Source organism: Rhinichthys klamathensis, unplaced genomic scaffold, assembly GCF_029890125.1.
Source record: "Rhinichthys klamathensis goyatoka isolate OS25496 unplaced genomic scaffold, OSU_Roscu_1.1 h1tg000105l_1, whole genome shotgun sequence".
NCBI lineage: Eukaryota > Metazoa > Chordata > Actinopteri > Cypriniformes > Leuciscidae > Rhinichthys > Rhinichthys klamathensis.
The window spans coordinates 937,446-950,119 of record NW_026606644.1 but is presented as its reverse complement, the minus strand read 5'-3'; the positions used below and the strand labels follow the sequence as shown (position 1 = coordinate 950,119).

At 37.3% G+C, this 12,674-nt stretch overlaps 2 protein-coding genes across 2 annotated transcripts in view; one reads left to right on the top strand and one right to left on the bottom strand.

Annotated features, from left to right (window-relative positions):
- Positions 1–2,758: 2,758 nt before the first annotated feature.
- Positions 2,759–5,980, bottom strand: LOC130087182 (uncharacterized protein K02A2.6-like). Its single transcript, XM_056253408.1, has one exon. It carries the CDS (start codon positions 5,978–5,980, stop codon positions 2,759–2,761), a length of 3,222 nt encoding a protein of 1,073 aa, XP_056109383.1.
- A 2,092-nt stretch (positions 5,981–8,072) lies between these two features.
- The window catches only part of sema6ba (sema domain, transmembrane domain (TM), and cytoplasmic domain, (semaphorin) 6Ba), a 166,188-nt gene continuing 161,586 nt past the window's right edge, over positions 8,073–12,674 (top strand). Inside the window, exon 1 of the mRNA XM_056253452.1 lies at positions 8,073–8,785. The gene's annotated coding sequence lies outside the window, so the exon portion shown is untranslated. The remainder of the gene's footprint in view (positions 8,786–12,674) is intronic.

Below are 12,674 nucleotides of genomic sequence, written 5' to 3'. Positions count from 1 at the left end.
GGGGTTTTTTGCACATAGGCTTTCCATTTTGCAAGGGTTGTGCTAAAAACACTTTCTGGAGTGATTTGCTACTGACCTGTGTCCAATTTGTAGATGTCAGAATCGGATACTTTTTCACCCGTTTCATATCAAAGCAGCATCTGTTCCAATGCTTGCCTAAAAATATCACCCGTAATGGTTTCCTGATGCTCATCTCCTCAGCAACAGAAGCACGGGTGATGAAAACCCGCCTGACAATATCACTGAAAAGTATTGCCCTCTCTCTTTGATCGCAGTTTCTTTGAAGGTTATCGGGGAAACTGGGCTTTCAGAGTCTTGCTTTCAGTCCCGAAAAAATATTTGCGCTTGCATGCTTGCAAAGGGCTTGTTTTTCTACAAAACTCTTTTTCCCCCCTTATTATTTATTTAAGGAGTACAAGTACTACAGAGTGCTAGAACTAATTTGCTAATTTGTCTGATTTAAGCATTGCTATTTGATGTGAACAACCCTTGAGAAATGCATGCATGTGCTTTTGATCCTGTGCTTCAGCATGTTTGTAGTCTTTTGAGTGTGCTTTAAACTTTAATGAGTCACATAACAGAATCGGAGGCAGATATCCCACACAACTCGGTGAATCAGCCGAGAATCCATCTGGAAAATCTGCTCTGCGTGTGTGACGGAGGGAGATGAAGCACTACCGTCTACGCTGCTGAGTCACCTAAAGTGTTGAAATGACACACACACATACATTTTCTCTGTTTTTACATGCAAAATACATTTTTAGATTCCTAGGATTACTTATACATGCACTTCATTTTGTGGACTGTTATGCTTTTTAACAAACACTTTCCTTGACTGCAGGTTCAGCCATGAGTACACAAAGAATCACAATGAAATCAACAACAAAATAAGGTACAAAAAATATTTTGTTGAACTATTTCTATTTACCTTACAAAGCAAATTCTTATTTGCAGTCATTTGATTTTATCTGTAGTTGCCATTTTGTTTTGATATGAAACCATCCATTGGACACATACCGTTCAAAAGTTTTTTTTTAAGGAAATCTATAGCTACTACATCTATACTATCAAAAATGACAGTAAATACTTGTATAATGTTACAAAAGTTTCTATGTCAAATAAATGCTGTGCTTTTGAACTTTCTATTCATTAAGGAATCCTGAAAATAAAATAATAGTTTCCACAAAAATATTAAGGTTTCAACACTGATAATAAGAAATGTTTCTTCTTGTGACATGTGACACCGAAGACTGTAAAACACTGGAAATTCAGCTTTGCATCACAGCAATAAATAACATTTCAAAATAGTTAGTTTAATTTTTTTTTTTTTTTGTGCGGGACAATGATTAATGGCATCCAAAATAAAACTTTGTGTTTAGATAATATGTGTGTGTGCTGTGTATAATTATTTTGTGTATATATAAATACACACACATGCATGTTTATAAGAAAAATGTGTTATTTATATATATAAATTATGTATAAATATATACTGTATACATGCAAATATTCCTTAAATATATACATGTGTGTGTATTTATATATTCAAGATTATTATACACAGTACACACACATATTATTTAAACAAACTTTTCAACTAAATTTACAGTATTTTTGATTAAATAAACGCAGCCTTGTCAGTATAAGAGACTTCCTTCAAAACATTAAAAAGTCTAACCGATCCCAAACTTTTGAACAGTAATGCACATTTGATATTTATTCCAATAAGAAACAAAGTGTTTGCAACATTAACAATCTTTCTCCAACTGTTGGTGGAATCCAGGTTAAATGACACATTTGCAGGTACAGGGTCATCTGTGAGGTCAGTGTGATGACCTGTGTCACAATGTTCTTCATTAAATGGTTCAGTCTGTTGATGTCTATTATTCGGCAGGTGTGGCATCCAAAACCCAAACACAGATGCTCCAATTATATGAGAAGAGGCTTTGTTGTCATGCTGTGGTGAGGATTTTTGCTTTAAATAAACAGAAATTGAATAATATATTTTTGTTGAATACATTCTGGATTATAGTGCATACAGTCATATGATAATTCACAGACAATAATGTGTTTTAACTTATTCCTTTAATGACAAAGATTCGGCTATGTCTTTTTGACAAGTATGATCACAGTGAACATTCAGATCTGGGTTCTGATCCAGAGAGAGCAGTTGTCATGTTTAGGTATGAAACCGCTTCTCAAACAGTGTCATTATTTCTGTCTTACAATAATTCACATTTTCACACAGTACTGGGATAAGTTTAAATTTCAGATATAAACACTGATGTGATGTCTACGGTTCCGATCAAAATAGAGTAAATCAGCTTTAATAACGTGACTCTTCAAAAAAAGATTGTATCAATTACATCGTTGCACCAGTAGGTGGCGACAAGTGACTGTCAAAAAATGTATTTGTCATTGAATCATTTATTCAAGAGATTAGTTCAAAAACGCTGATTCATCTAATTATTAAGCAAATTAAGTATTTGAGTGATTAATGTATTGTCGTTTGTTTTACTTAAACAAATCAGACGACACGCAGGTTGCTTGTGAACTCCATGCTTCTTGTTTATTTCCTGTTACGTCATTCCGTAGTACGTATTACACGTTACATAGAATACATTACATCCCCCCTTTTTTTTTTTTTTTTTTTTTTTTAACAACTCTTTAACTTATTTCAACGTTTACTAATGCTTTCACAAAACAGTCATTAATACTAATGTGAATAAACATTTACTCTGATGCATTGTAGTAAATGCTAGTGCATGTGATAGTCTCTAAACCTAGAAGGAATTTTAATCTCTCTTCCTGATTTCGTGATGATGTTTGGCTTTGTCTGTTCTTCAGTTGAACCATTTTGATGTGCTTGTTTCACCATGACAGGTAAATCAGGATTCATCTCTCTCTCTGACTTTGCATTTGTTTCTTGCTCGGTGTTAAAGTCATCCTGATCAGGTGCTGATGGAAATTTTTGTTCTTTTGTCTTTAACAGATGCTTTCTGTTTCTTCTGTAGATCCTTCCATCTGGTGTGCAAAGAACATACGATCTCGGAGAGTCATGTTTCTTCAAAACTGTTGCAGGATTCCAGATTTGTCCTTGCTGCACTCTCACTTTGTCTCCTGGTGATATCTCTGGCAACAGTTTGGTGTTTTTGTCATAATAAAATTTTTGCTTTGACTGCCTCTGTTTGAGTTTCTCTTGAACTTTCTCGCATCCTTTTGGAGTCAACAATTTGCTCGAAGTTGGCAGTTTAGCTTTCAATCTTCTTCCCATTAGAAGTTGTGCCGGTGACAAACCAATGCCATCTAGTGGAGTATTGCGGTATTCCAGCAACGCAACATATGGATCTCCATTCTCATCTTGTGACTTTGTGAGCATTCTCTTGATGGTTTGGATCATTCTTTCTGCTTGTCCATTAGATTGAGCATATCTCGGACTCGACGTTTTGTGCTCGAACTCCCAGTTATCTGCAAAACACTTGAATTCTCGACTGGCATATTGTGGACCATTATCTGATATTACCACATCAGGTATACCATGTCTTGCAAACAGTGATTTCATTGCAAGTATTACACCTCTGCTGGTAGTGTCATTCAACTTTGCAATCTCTGGAAACTTGGAGTAGTAGTCCACACACATCAAATATTCAGAACCATTGTGCTGAAACAAATCAGTACCAACTTTTGCCCATGGTCTGTCTGGCACGGCATGAGATATTAGCGGTTCTTTTGTGTGACTGTTTCGATGAGTGTTGCACGTAGCACATTGAGATACCATTTTCTCAATCTCATCTGACATTCCCGGCCAATAGATGATGTCTCTTGCTCTTTCTTTGGATTTCACCATGCCGAGATGTGACTCATGAATTTTATCCAACATCTGCTTTCTCATTTTGTTTGGTATTACAAGTTTGGACGCTTTGAACACAAGTCCTGATGTATAACTTATTTCCTCTTTGTGTGTCCAATACTTCTGTACGTCTTTGTGTACAGTCTTTTTTACTGTCGGCCATCCTTTTATGCTGTATTCTTTCAGTTTCTGCATTTCAGGATCTTCAGCTGTTTCTTTTCTGAACTCTTGCAGTTTCTTTTCTGTCACAGGCAGCTGAGTTGTGATTACATTTACCTCTAACTCCTCTTCAAGCAGTTCTTCGTCGCATTCATCAAGGTAAGCACGACTCAATGCATCTGCTATGTGCATTTCTTTACCAGGCTTGTACTTGACTTTTAGATTGTACCTTTGAAGTCTGAGTAACATTCTTTGTAGTCTCAATGGAGTTTGATGTAGAGGTTTTTTGAAGATGCACTCCAGTGGCTTGTGGTCGCTTTCTACTTGAACTTCTCTGCCATATACATATTGATGGAATTTTTCACATCCATATACTATCGCTAGCAGTTCCTTCTCAATTTGTGCATAGCGACGTTGACAATCTGTGAGCGCTCTTGATCCATATGCAACTGGTCTCTGATCTTGTAACAAAACCGCACCCATGCCTTCAGAGCTGGCATCAACTGACAATGTTAACGGTTTGTTTACATCATAGTATTTCAACGTTGGTCCATTTGTTGCTAGAGCTTTCAGTTTCTGAAAACTTTTCTCTTGTTCGCTTCCCCAGAACCATTCAACATCATTCTCCAGCAGTTGTCTGAGCGGAGCACTTACTTCTGACAAGTTGGGAATAAACTTGGCGAGATACTGCAGCATACCCAGAAATCTTTGAAGATCTTGCTTGTCTTCTGGTGTAGGTAGCTGAACTACAGCTCTCACCTTCTCTTCGTCTGGTTTCAGTCCGTCTGCTGTCAGTACATGACCAATGTACTTGATTTGTGATGTTCTGATTTGACATTTCTTTTTGTTTAGTTTGAGGTTGTACTCTCTTGCCCTCTGGAGCAGTTTTCTCAGTCTGGCATCATGCTCTTGTACTGTCTCACCCCAGACCAGCAAATCATCCACGATGTTTATCACACCATCCAGGTCTTCAATCATCTGTGCTACAGCTCTTTGGAATACTTCAGATGCTGACGATATCCCAAATGGCAAACGTAGGAATCTGTATCTTCCTATAGGAGTGTTGAACGTGCACAACTTGGAACTGTCATCGTCCAATTTAATCTGCCAGAATCCTTGGTTAGCATCCAGCACAGAAAACACTTTAGCATTTGGCATGTTAGATACGACCTCTTCTACTGTGAGTAGTGGGTAGTGTTCACGTTTGATTGCCTTGTTCAAATCTTGAGGGTCGAGACATATTCGAATTTTGTCTGGCTTGACAATTGTCACCATGCTACTCACCCAGTCAGTCGGATCTGTTTGTCTTGCAATGACGTTCATTTCTTCCATCTTGTGCAATTCTTTAATTATTCTTTCCTTCAGTGCGACAGGAACTTTCCGTGGAGCATGTACAACTGGTTTTACTGATGAATCAATTTGGATGTGATGATATCCTGGCATGCATCCTAGACCACTGAACAGATCTTCATAATTTTTCATTATGTCATCATTTTCAACAGACACTTCATGTATCCTTTGTATCAAGCCTAATGATTGACATGTTGATCTTCCTAGAATTGCAGGAGCATCTCTTTCAACAATCTGGAACTGTATAATGTGCTTCTGACCTTTGTACTCACATGTTAACTGATTCTGTCCCACTGGCGACATCTGGTGTCCAGAGTATGTAAGTAACTTGCAGGTAGATTTACTCAGCTTTTCTGTTATACCCAGCGAATTGTACGTTTTTAACGAGAGCACATTACATTCTGCACCAGTGTCCAACTTAAATTTAACTTTCTTGTCTCTTATCTTTAGCAATTCAGACCACTTTTCCTTTTCTTCTCGTGTTTCTGTGGTAACAGCTTGAATACTTTTCTCATTTTCTCTTTGAACGTCCACTGTGCCCAGGAACATATTTTTGTCATCTTCCTCTGTCTGTTCAAGCGTGTGCATCTTTCTTGGCTGTTTACGCTCCATTTTGCACATTTTTGCGAAGTGATTTTTTTTACTGCATATCCTGCACGTTTGACCATAGGCGGGACATTTTCTCTGCTCATGCTTGTAACCGCATCGACTGCATTTTGTGTCGTCACTCAAGTCACGTTGCACTTCTTTTGGCATCCAATGACTCTTTTGTTTCATTTTTACAGCCTTAATTTTATGCATGTCAACTTCTTCGTTTAGTGCTTTCACCTGACTGGACGTGATTTCATTCGCTCGACAAATGTCCACAGCTTTTGCTAATGTGAGATCTGCTTCTCTTAACAATCTGGCTCTCAATGTGTCATCTTTTATGCCGCACACAATTCTATCTCTTATTAAAGAATCATGCAATTCTGCAAACTCACAGTCTTTTGCTTTGTTCTTTAGATCAGTGACGTAGGAATCGATATTCTCTGACGGTCCTTGAGCCCTCGTGAAGAATATGTGACGAATGTAAGGTAGGTTTTTTCTTGGTTCACAATAGTTTTTGAACTTTTGCTTGAGAGGGTTGATTTTGTCCCTGTCTTCTTCAGTAAATTCAAACGTATTGAAAACTTGAATTGCCTCCTCACCCGCGACATGTAGAAATGTGGCACACTGCACTTTTTCAGTTTTTTCCGCGATGCCACTAGCCGTCAGGAACAAGTCGAATTTTTGTATCCAAATCTTCCAATTTTCTGAAAGATTTCCTTGTAGACATAGGTTCGATGGTGGCTGTAACTGTGCCATTCTTCTTTCGATGCACTTACAACTTCTGACACCATGTATTGTCGTTTGTTTTACTTAAACAAATCAGACGACACGCAGGTTGCTTGTGAACTCCATGCTTCTTGTTTATTTCCTGTTACGTCATTCCGTAGTACGTATTACACGTTACATAGAATACATTACAATTAAGGCATTGAATCATTCATTCAAATCGAGTAATTAATTCAAGTTAATTAAATTTTAGTCAACTCTTTGTCAGGAACTTTAGTAAATTACATGTTATTTTGTTAGTTGTATTCTCAGAATCGTGATTCTCAATTTATTCTCTATTCTCTCTCTCTCTCCCTCTGTGTGTGTTTGTGTGTGTGTTAATAATTTCAACCTCTGATGTGTGTGTATGCTTAGGCCTACTTATTTTGTGCAACGTACAGTGGCAAGAACTGGATCAATTTTGTTCAATGTCCCCATGGTTAGGGTTTGGGCTACGTCCTTAAAAATGTCTGTTATTTGCACCTTAGGTTCAGCATGGTACAAAGAGGGACATTGGCAAGGAATCTACTTTTTGTTGTTGCTCAATCTTAACTTTTTGTATTTGTGTGTTTTTTTTGGAAGGTTTCTAAAGTTCTTGATGTATTTTTACAGGGTTTTCAGATCCCTGTCATGGTTTCTAAGGTTCTTAAAGGCACCTTACTAGATTCTCATATTAGAGAAAGGGTCATTTTTCATCCTATTGGAATCTTTATTAAGACTGTAATTATAATTAGCTTTATTTAATAGCAATACAAAGTTTGAGGGAGGTGCTCTCCAGTAGCTATTAAAAATCGTATTGCTCAGATGTTGCTCTTTCACATCTAAGAAGACATCATGGAGATGTCAAATATGATTCATTCAAGTATCGACTTTATCTCTGATGTTTCTCCTGATGCAATTAACCACATTGAAAAAAAAAATTCTCAAAGTTGTAAATAAAGTAAATCATTATTTCACAAGAAATACTATTTCAGTTTTTTCACTTTAAAATTTCATGTATTTCACGAAATGATCAATTTCTGAGTGAAAACTGTTTTAAACTGTCACCAATCCAATGGTTTTGGAAGAATTTGATTTGATTTTTTTTCCAATTCATATTGTGGCTTCCACTGCTCAATATTAAATATGATCTTATACCTTTTGAGATATTGTTGAGATGCTAAATCTCTGAGGACGTGTGAGATTAACAGGGTATTTTTCTCAAGGGACAAATTGAGAAGAATGCTGGTCTCCAGTTTCTCCTCATTTAATCTATAGAAGAAACAATTGGGATATTAATTAGATCTAATTATCCGAGGGTGTATACTTTGCCTAACTGATTGTAGGTTATGTGTGTTTGTGTGTGCGCGCGCGCGCGTGTGTGTGTGTGTGTGAGGGAAAGACAGAGAAAGATCCATCCCCCTCTCGGATGGTTAGGTTCCTCATTCTGAAGCCCGCGGATGATGCTCGTGTTTACGCAGCGCTCGGCGTCTGACCGGTGGATGTAAATAACAGTTTATACGTCGCACAGACTGATTCATGAACATCGCCAAAGGAACTGCTGGAGAGACGTTCCAATCCAGACTGCAGGTGGATGTATGGCGTTATTAACCATCACCTAAACCAATTCCTCCTCAGACATTGATATCTTCATATGCACGTGAATCTTCTGCTTTTGAAAGGCTTTCAGCGGGCGGGCACACACTGCGCCGTGCGTCTTAACGCAGGGCTGCTCTTTTGGACCCGTGCCACGGTTGTCTTTCTCCGTCCGTTCACCCAACCACACCTACCCGTTATATCCTGACCGAATTGCAGCAGCAGCGTCCCCACACAGGATCCCGACTGATCCCGACGCGAAAGGGACATTGTGTCTGAGTGAGCGGGTGGAAGAACGCGGATCCACTGCGCTATAAACGCCTGGTGCGCACCGGACCCGCTCAGAGACGCCCGTGTTTTACCGATATGTCAGCCCGGTGCGCGTGATCGCTTTGGAGGAGAGGCAGGTGAAATTACCAGCTTTGTCCCGCATCCTGCGCCAAGAAGAAACGCATCACCTTGAGGATTTAAACACACCGACATCCAACTTACCAGGTGAGCCGGCCAGTCACTGTGGCATAGATGCAATGCAGAGTCAGAAATTAACTTTTGTTATTTAGAAAATGAACAGCCGCGGCATTTTGTCAGGGTTTTTTAATTGCTGATTGAATCTTTTCCCATCACAAACACTTCGCTTCCCAGTGTCTGTTGAGGCACTAACTAAACCCATAACCATTGGCCTAAAATATTAGGAATTATGAAAAATACATAAACAGAGGGTGGATTACATATGTCTTGCCCCCAGGCTGCATATATGGAGCTTTTTTATGTCACTTTATCAGTCATTTCTTGCCCCGAGCTCTTTTTAATTTCTGACAAGGATGCACATTAGATCTTGGTTCACCAAGCCAATACATCCACTAGTCAAAAAACCCTGGAGGAATATTTATGAAATAGCATTAACATTTGGAACCAAACTTAATGGGATTCATTAGAATCCTAACTGGATAAACTGTCATTCTTTCAGGAATTTTTTTATTTTTTATTAAAAATGTCTGTTTGTGTTGTACTGGAACAATGTGATGCCACTGGGCAGTTATTAACACATGGAAGCAAAGAGTTTGTGGAACATTTTCCTTACATTCTTTTTGATGAAGGCCATTTGTTAGTACTTTTGGGAATTGTGTGTTCTGAACGATCACAATAAGTCCTTAAAGGGTTTAGATCACCCCAATTTATTAATAACAATAAAATTGCCATTAATTACTCACCCTCATGTCGTTCCAAACCCATAAGAATTTCGTCCATGTTCGGAAAACAAATGAAGAGCTTTCTGTCCCTCCATTGACGGCCTAAGCAACTACCACTTTCAAGCTCCAGAAAGACAGTAAAGACATCATTAAAGAAATCCACGTGACTACAGTGGTTTAACCTCAATATTGTGAAGTGATGCGAGTGCGCAAAACCCCCCACAATTTGGCATTTTCTTTACAAAATATTGATCTCCAATGCACATTATGAGAGCACCACCAGGACATGTGTGTTGATGCGAGAGCAGACGGTGTTAAGTTAATGCGCGTTGGAGATTAATATTTTGTAAATAAACTTGAAAGTGGTAGTAAATGGAGGGACAGAAAGCTCTATGATTTCATTAAAAAAATCTTCATTCATGTTCCGAAGATGAACGAGTCTTAGAGGTTTGGAACGACATGAGTTTGAGTAACTAACGACAGAATTTTCCTTTTTGGGTGAACTATCCCTTTAAAATGGTTAATCAAGTAATATTTATTATTTACATAATATGTACAAGTCATAATAAATCCTGGAGTAGCCTAATATATATATATATATATATATATATATATATATATATATATATATATATATAAAACTTTCTATTTGAATATTGTACAGGATAGGTTACTGTAGGATTTCCAGGATTTTTTGATTCTTGGAGTCTTATTATTGGCTATTGTGAAATCTTTGTATGTCTTGTACTCAAATAATGTTTTGCTGCTGGACATTTAAAGAAAATCACATGATTCTATTGGTGGTCTGAAAGATCCAGTTTTTGTTTGAGTGCTGTTTAAGTTTCATTCCAATTATTTATACAGGATTGCTTTGAAATAATGATGGAACTGTTCACATTCCTTTAGGAATTTTCGGTGTATCTGGTTGATAGGGCTCTTTTTCTTCTCGTTTATGTTTTGTTGGATTTCAGTAGCCTGTCTCATAGTTCATGCATGCGAGATCCATATCTGGCAAAAGTGTTTAGTTTGTAATTCGCTCACGTGCGGGGTGAGTGATCTGATGCGGTGTGGTTTCACTGGTTCATCGTTCTATTGTTGTGAATGCATGCACACTCCAGGCCCGCTGATGCTTCATAATTCTGCGGCTCTTGCTGGTAATAAACAAACCTCTCCAGTGCGGGGCTTATGTAAAGCACGTTTTGCATGTCAACGGAGTTTCTGAAGACAAAGCTTTCATATGTTGGCTTGGAGGATATCTGAGCAATAAGATATGGGGATCATTTCACCATGTGCTTTGGGATATACATGCATGACTGAAATGCAATCGCCACCTGAATTCAGCCTTTGTCCTTTACGTTCTATATGTGATGATTGTCTGGGTTTATTGCTCTAGTAGGTTTGCATTATTTACAAGCTTAGTTAAGAGGAATTGGTACCTTTGTTTCCGAGGAAAATCAACCATTTATAACTTCAACTTAACTGGGAGCAACCTTTAAAAAGCTGTTGTGGTGGTCGTACCATGGTACAGTGAGGCTGTCCGAATTACCTGGTTTACATTGGAACCATAGGACTACCTTCAGCAAAGAAGCTTTCAGAATGTTTACTTTTAATCGATTTTTTTAATGATGTCAAGTTTATTGCAGTGTGTTTTATGGAGCTAACTATAACTGTCAATTCGTGAACATTATAGTTAATGCATAAGGCATCTTGAACTAATAATAGACAATACTGTAGGGCTTTTATTCATCTAGGTTAATGTTAATTTCTTCATTTAATATTATTCGGGAAAGACAGACAGATAAAGGAACAGAGATATCTATCTATCGATAGATAAATAGATAGACGGATAGATAGATTGACGGATAGATAGATAGATAGACAGACAGATAGATAGATAGATAGATAGATAGATAGATAGATAGATAGATAGATAGATAGATAGATAGATAGATAGATAGATAGATAGATAGATCGATCGATTGACAGATAGATAGATAGATAGATAGATAGATAGATAGATAGATAGATAGATAGATAGATAGATAGATAGATTGACAGATAGATTGACAGATAGATTGACAGATAGATTGACAGATAGATAGATAGATAGATAGATAGATAGATAGATAGATAGATAGATAGATAGATAGATAGATAGATAGATTGACAGATAGATTGACAGATAGATTGACAGATAGATTGACAGATAGATTGACAAATATACAGACAGACAGACAGACAGACAGACAGACATAGATAGATTGATTGATTGATTGACAGATAGATAGATAGATAGATAGATAGATAGATAGATAGATAGATAGATAGATAGACTGACAGATAGACTGACAGATAGATTGACAGATAGATAGACAGATAGATAGATAGATAGATAGATAGATAGATAGATAGATAGATAGATAGATAGATAGATAGATAGATAGATAGATAGATAGATAGATAGATAGATAGATAGACTGACAGATAGATTGACAAATAGATAGATAGATAGATAGATAGATAGACTGACAGATATATAGACAGATAGATAGATAGATAGATAGATAGATAGATAGATAGATAGATAGATAGATAGATAGATAGATAGATAGATAGATAGATAGATAGATAGATAGATAGATAGATAGATAGATAGAGATTGACATAGAGATAGATTGACACTTAGAGAGACAGACAGATAGACAGATAGGACGGGTGGACAGATAGAGAGACAGACAGATGGATGGACGGACGGATGGATAGATAGATATGTGTGAGACAGTATCTTCTTGAGAAAGACAGAAATGTCCTATATCAAGGTGTTGTAAAATCAAGCTGGCCTTTAACTGCCTGTTGTTTTTCTTTTTGCTGACGTGTTTCTTTGCCCTTTTAGGCACTGCATGATTTATTTATATTATTTATTTATTTTGCCCATAGGTTCCATGACTTTGAAAAATAAATCATATGTAAGGACAGTCTAGAGACTTCCAGGGGTGAACAGAATATTTAGATAAGAATATTTAGATAAGCCGATAAGAATCACAGATAACAGTACACTAGCTGCATGTTGTTCAGATGACATGAGCTAAAATGTTTGTGTTTGACTCCAGTGCACAGTAAATAACAACTAGATTTGTGCTTTTTTTTTTTTTTTTTGCTTGCCTGTGCAAAACTCTCCATCACGATGCTAGAGT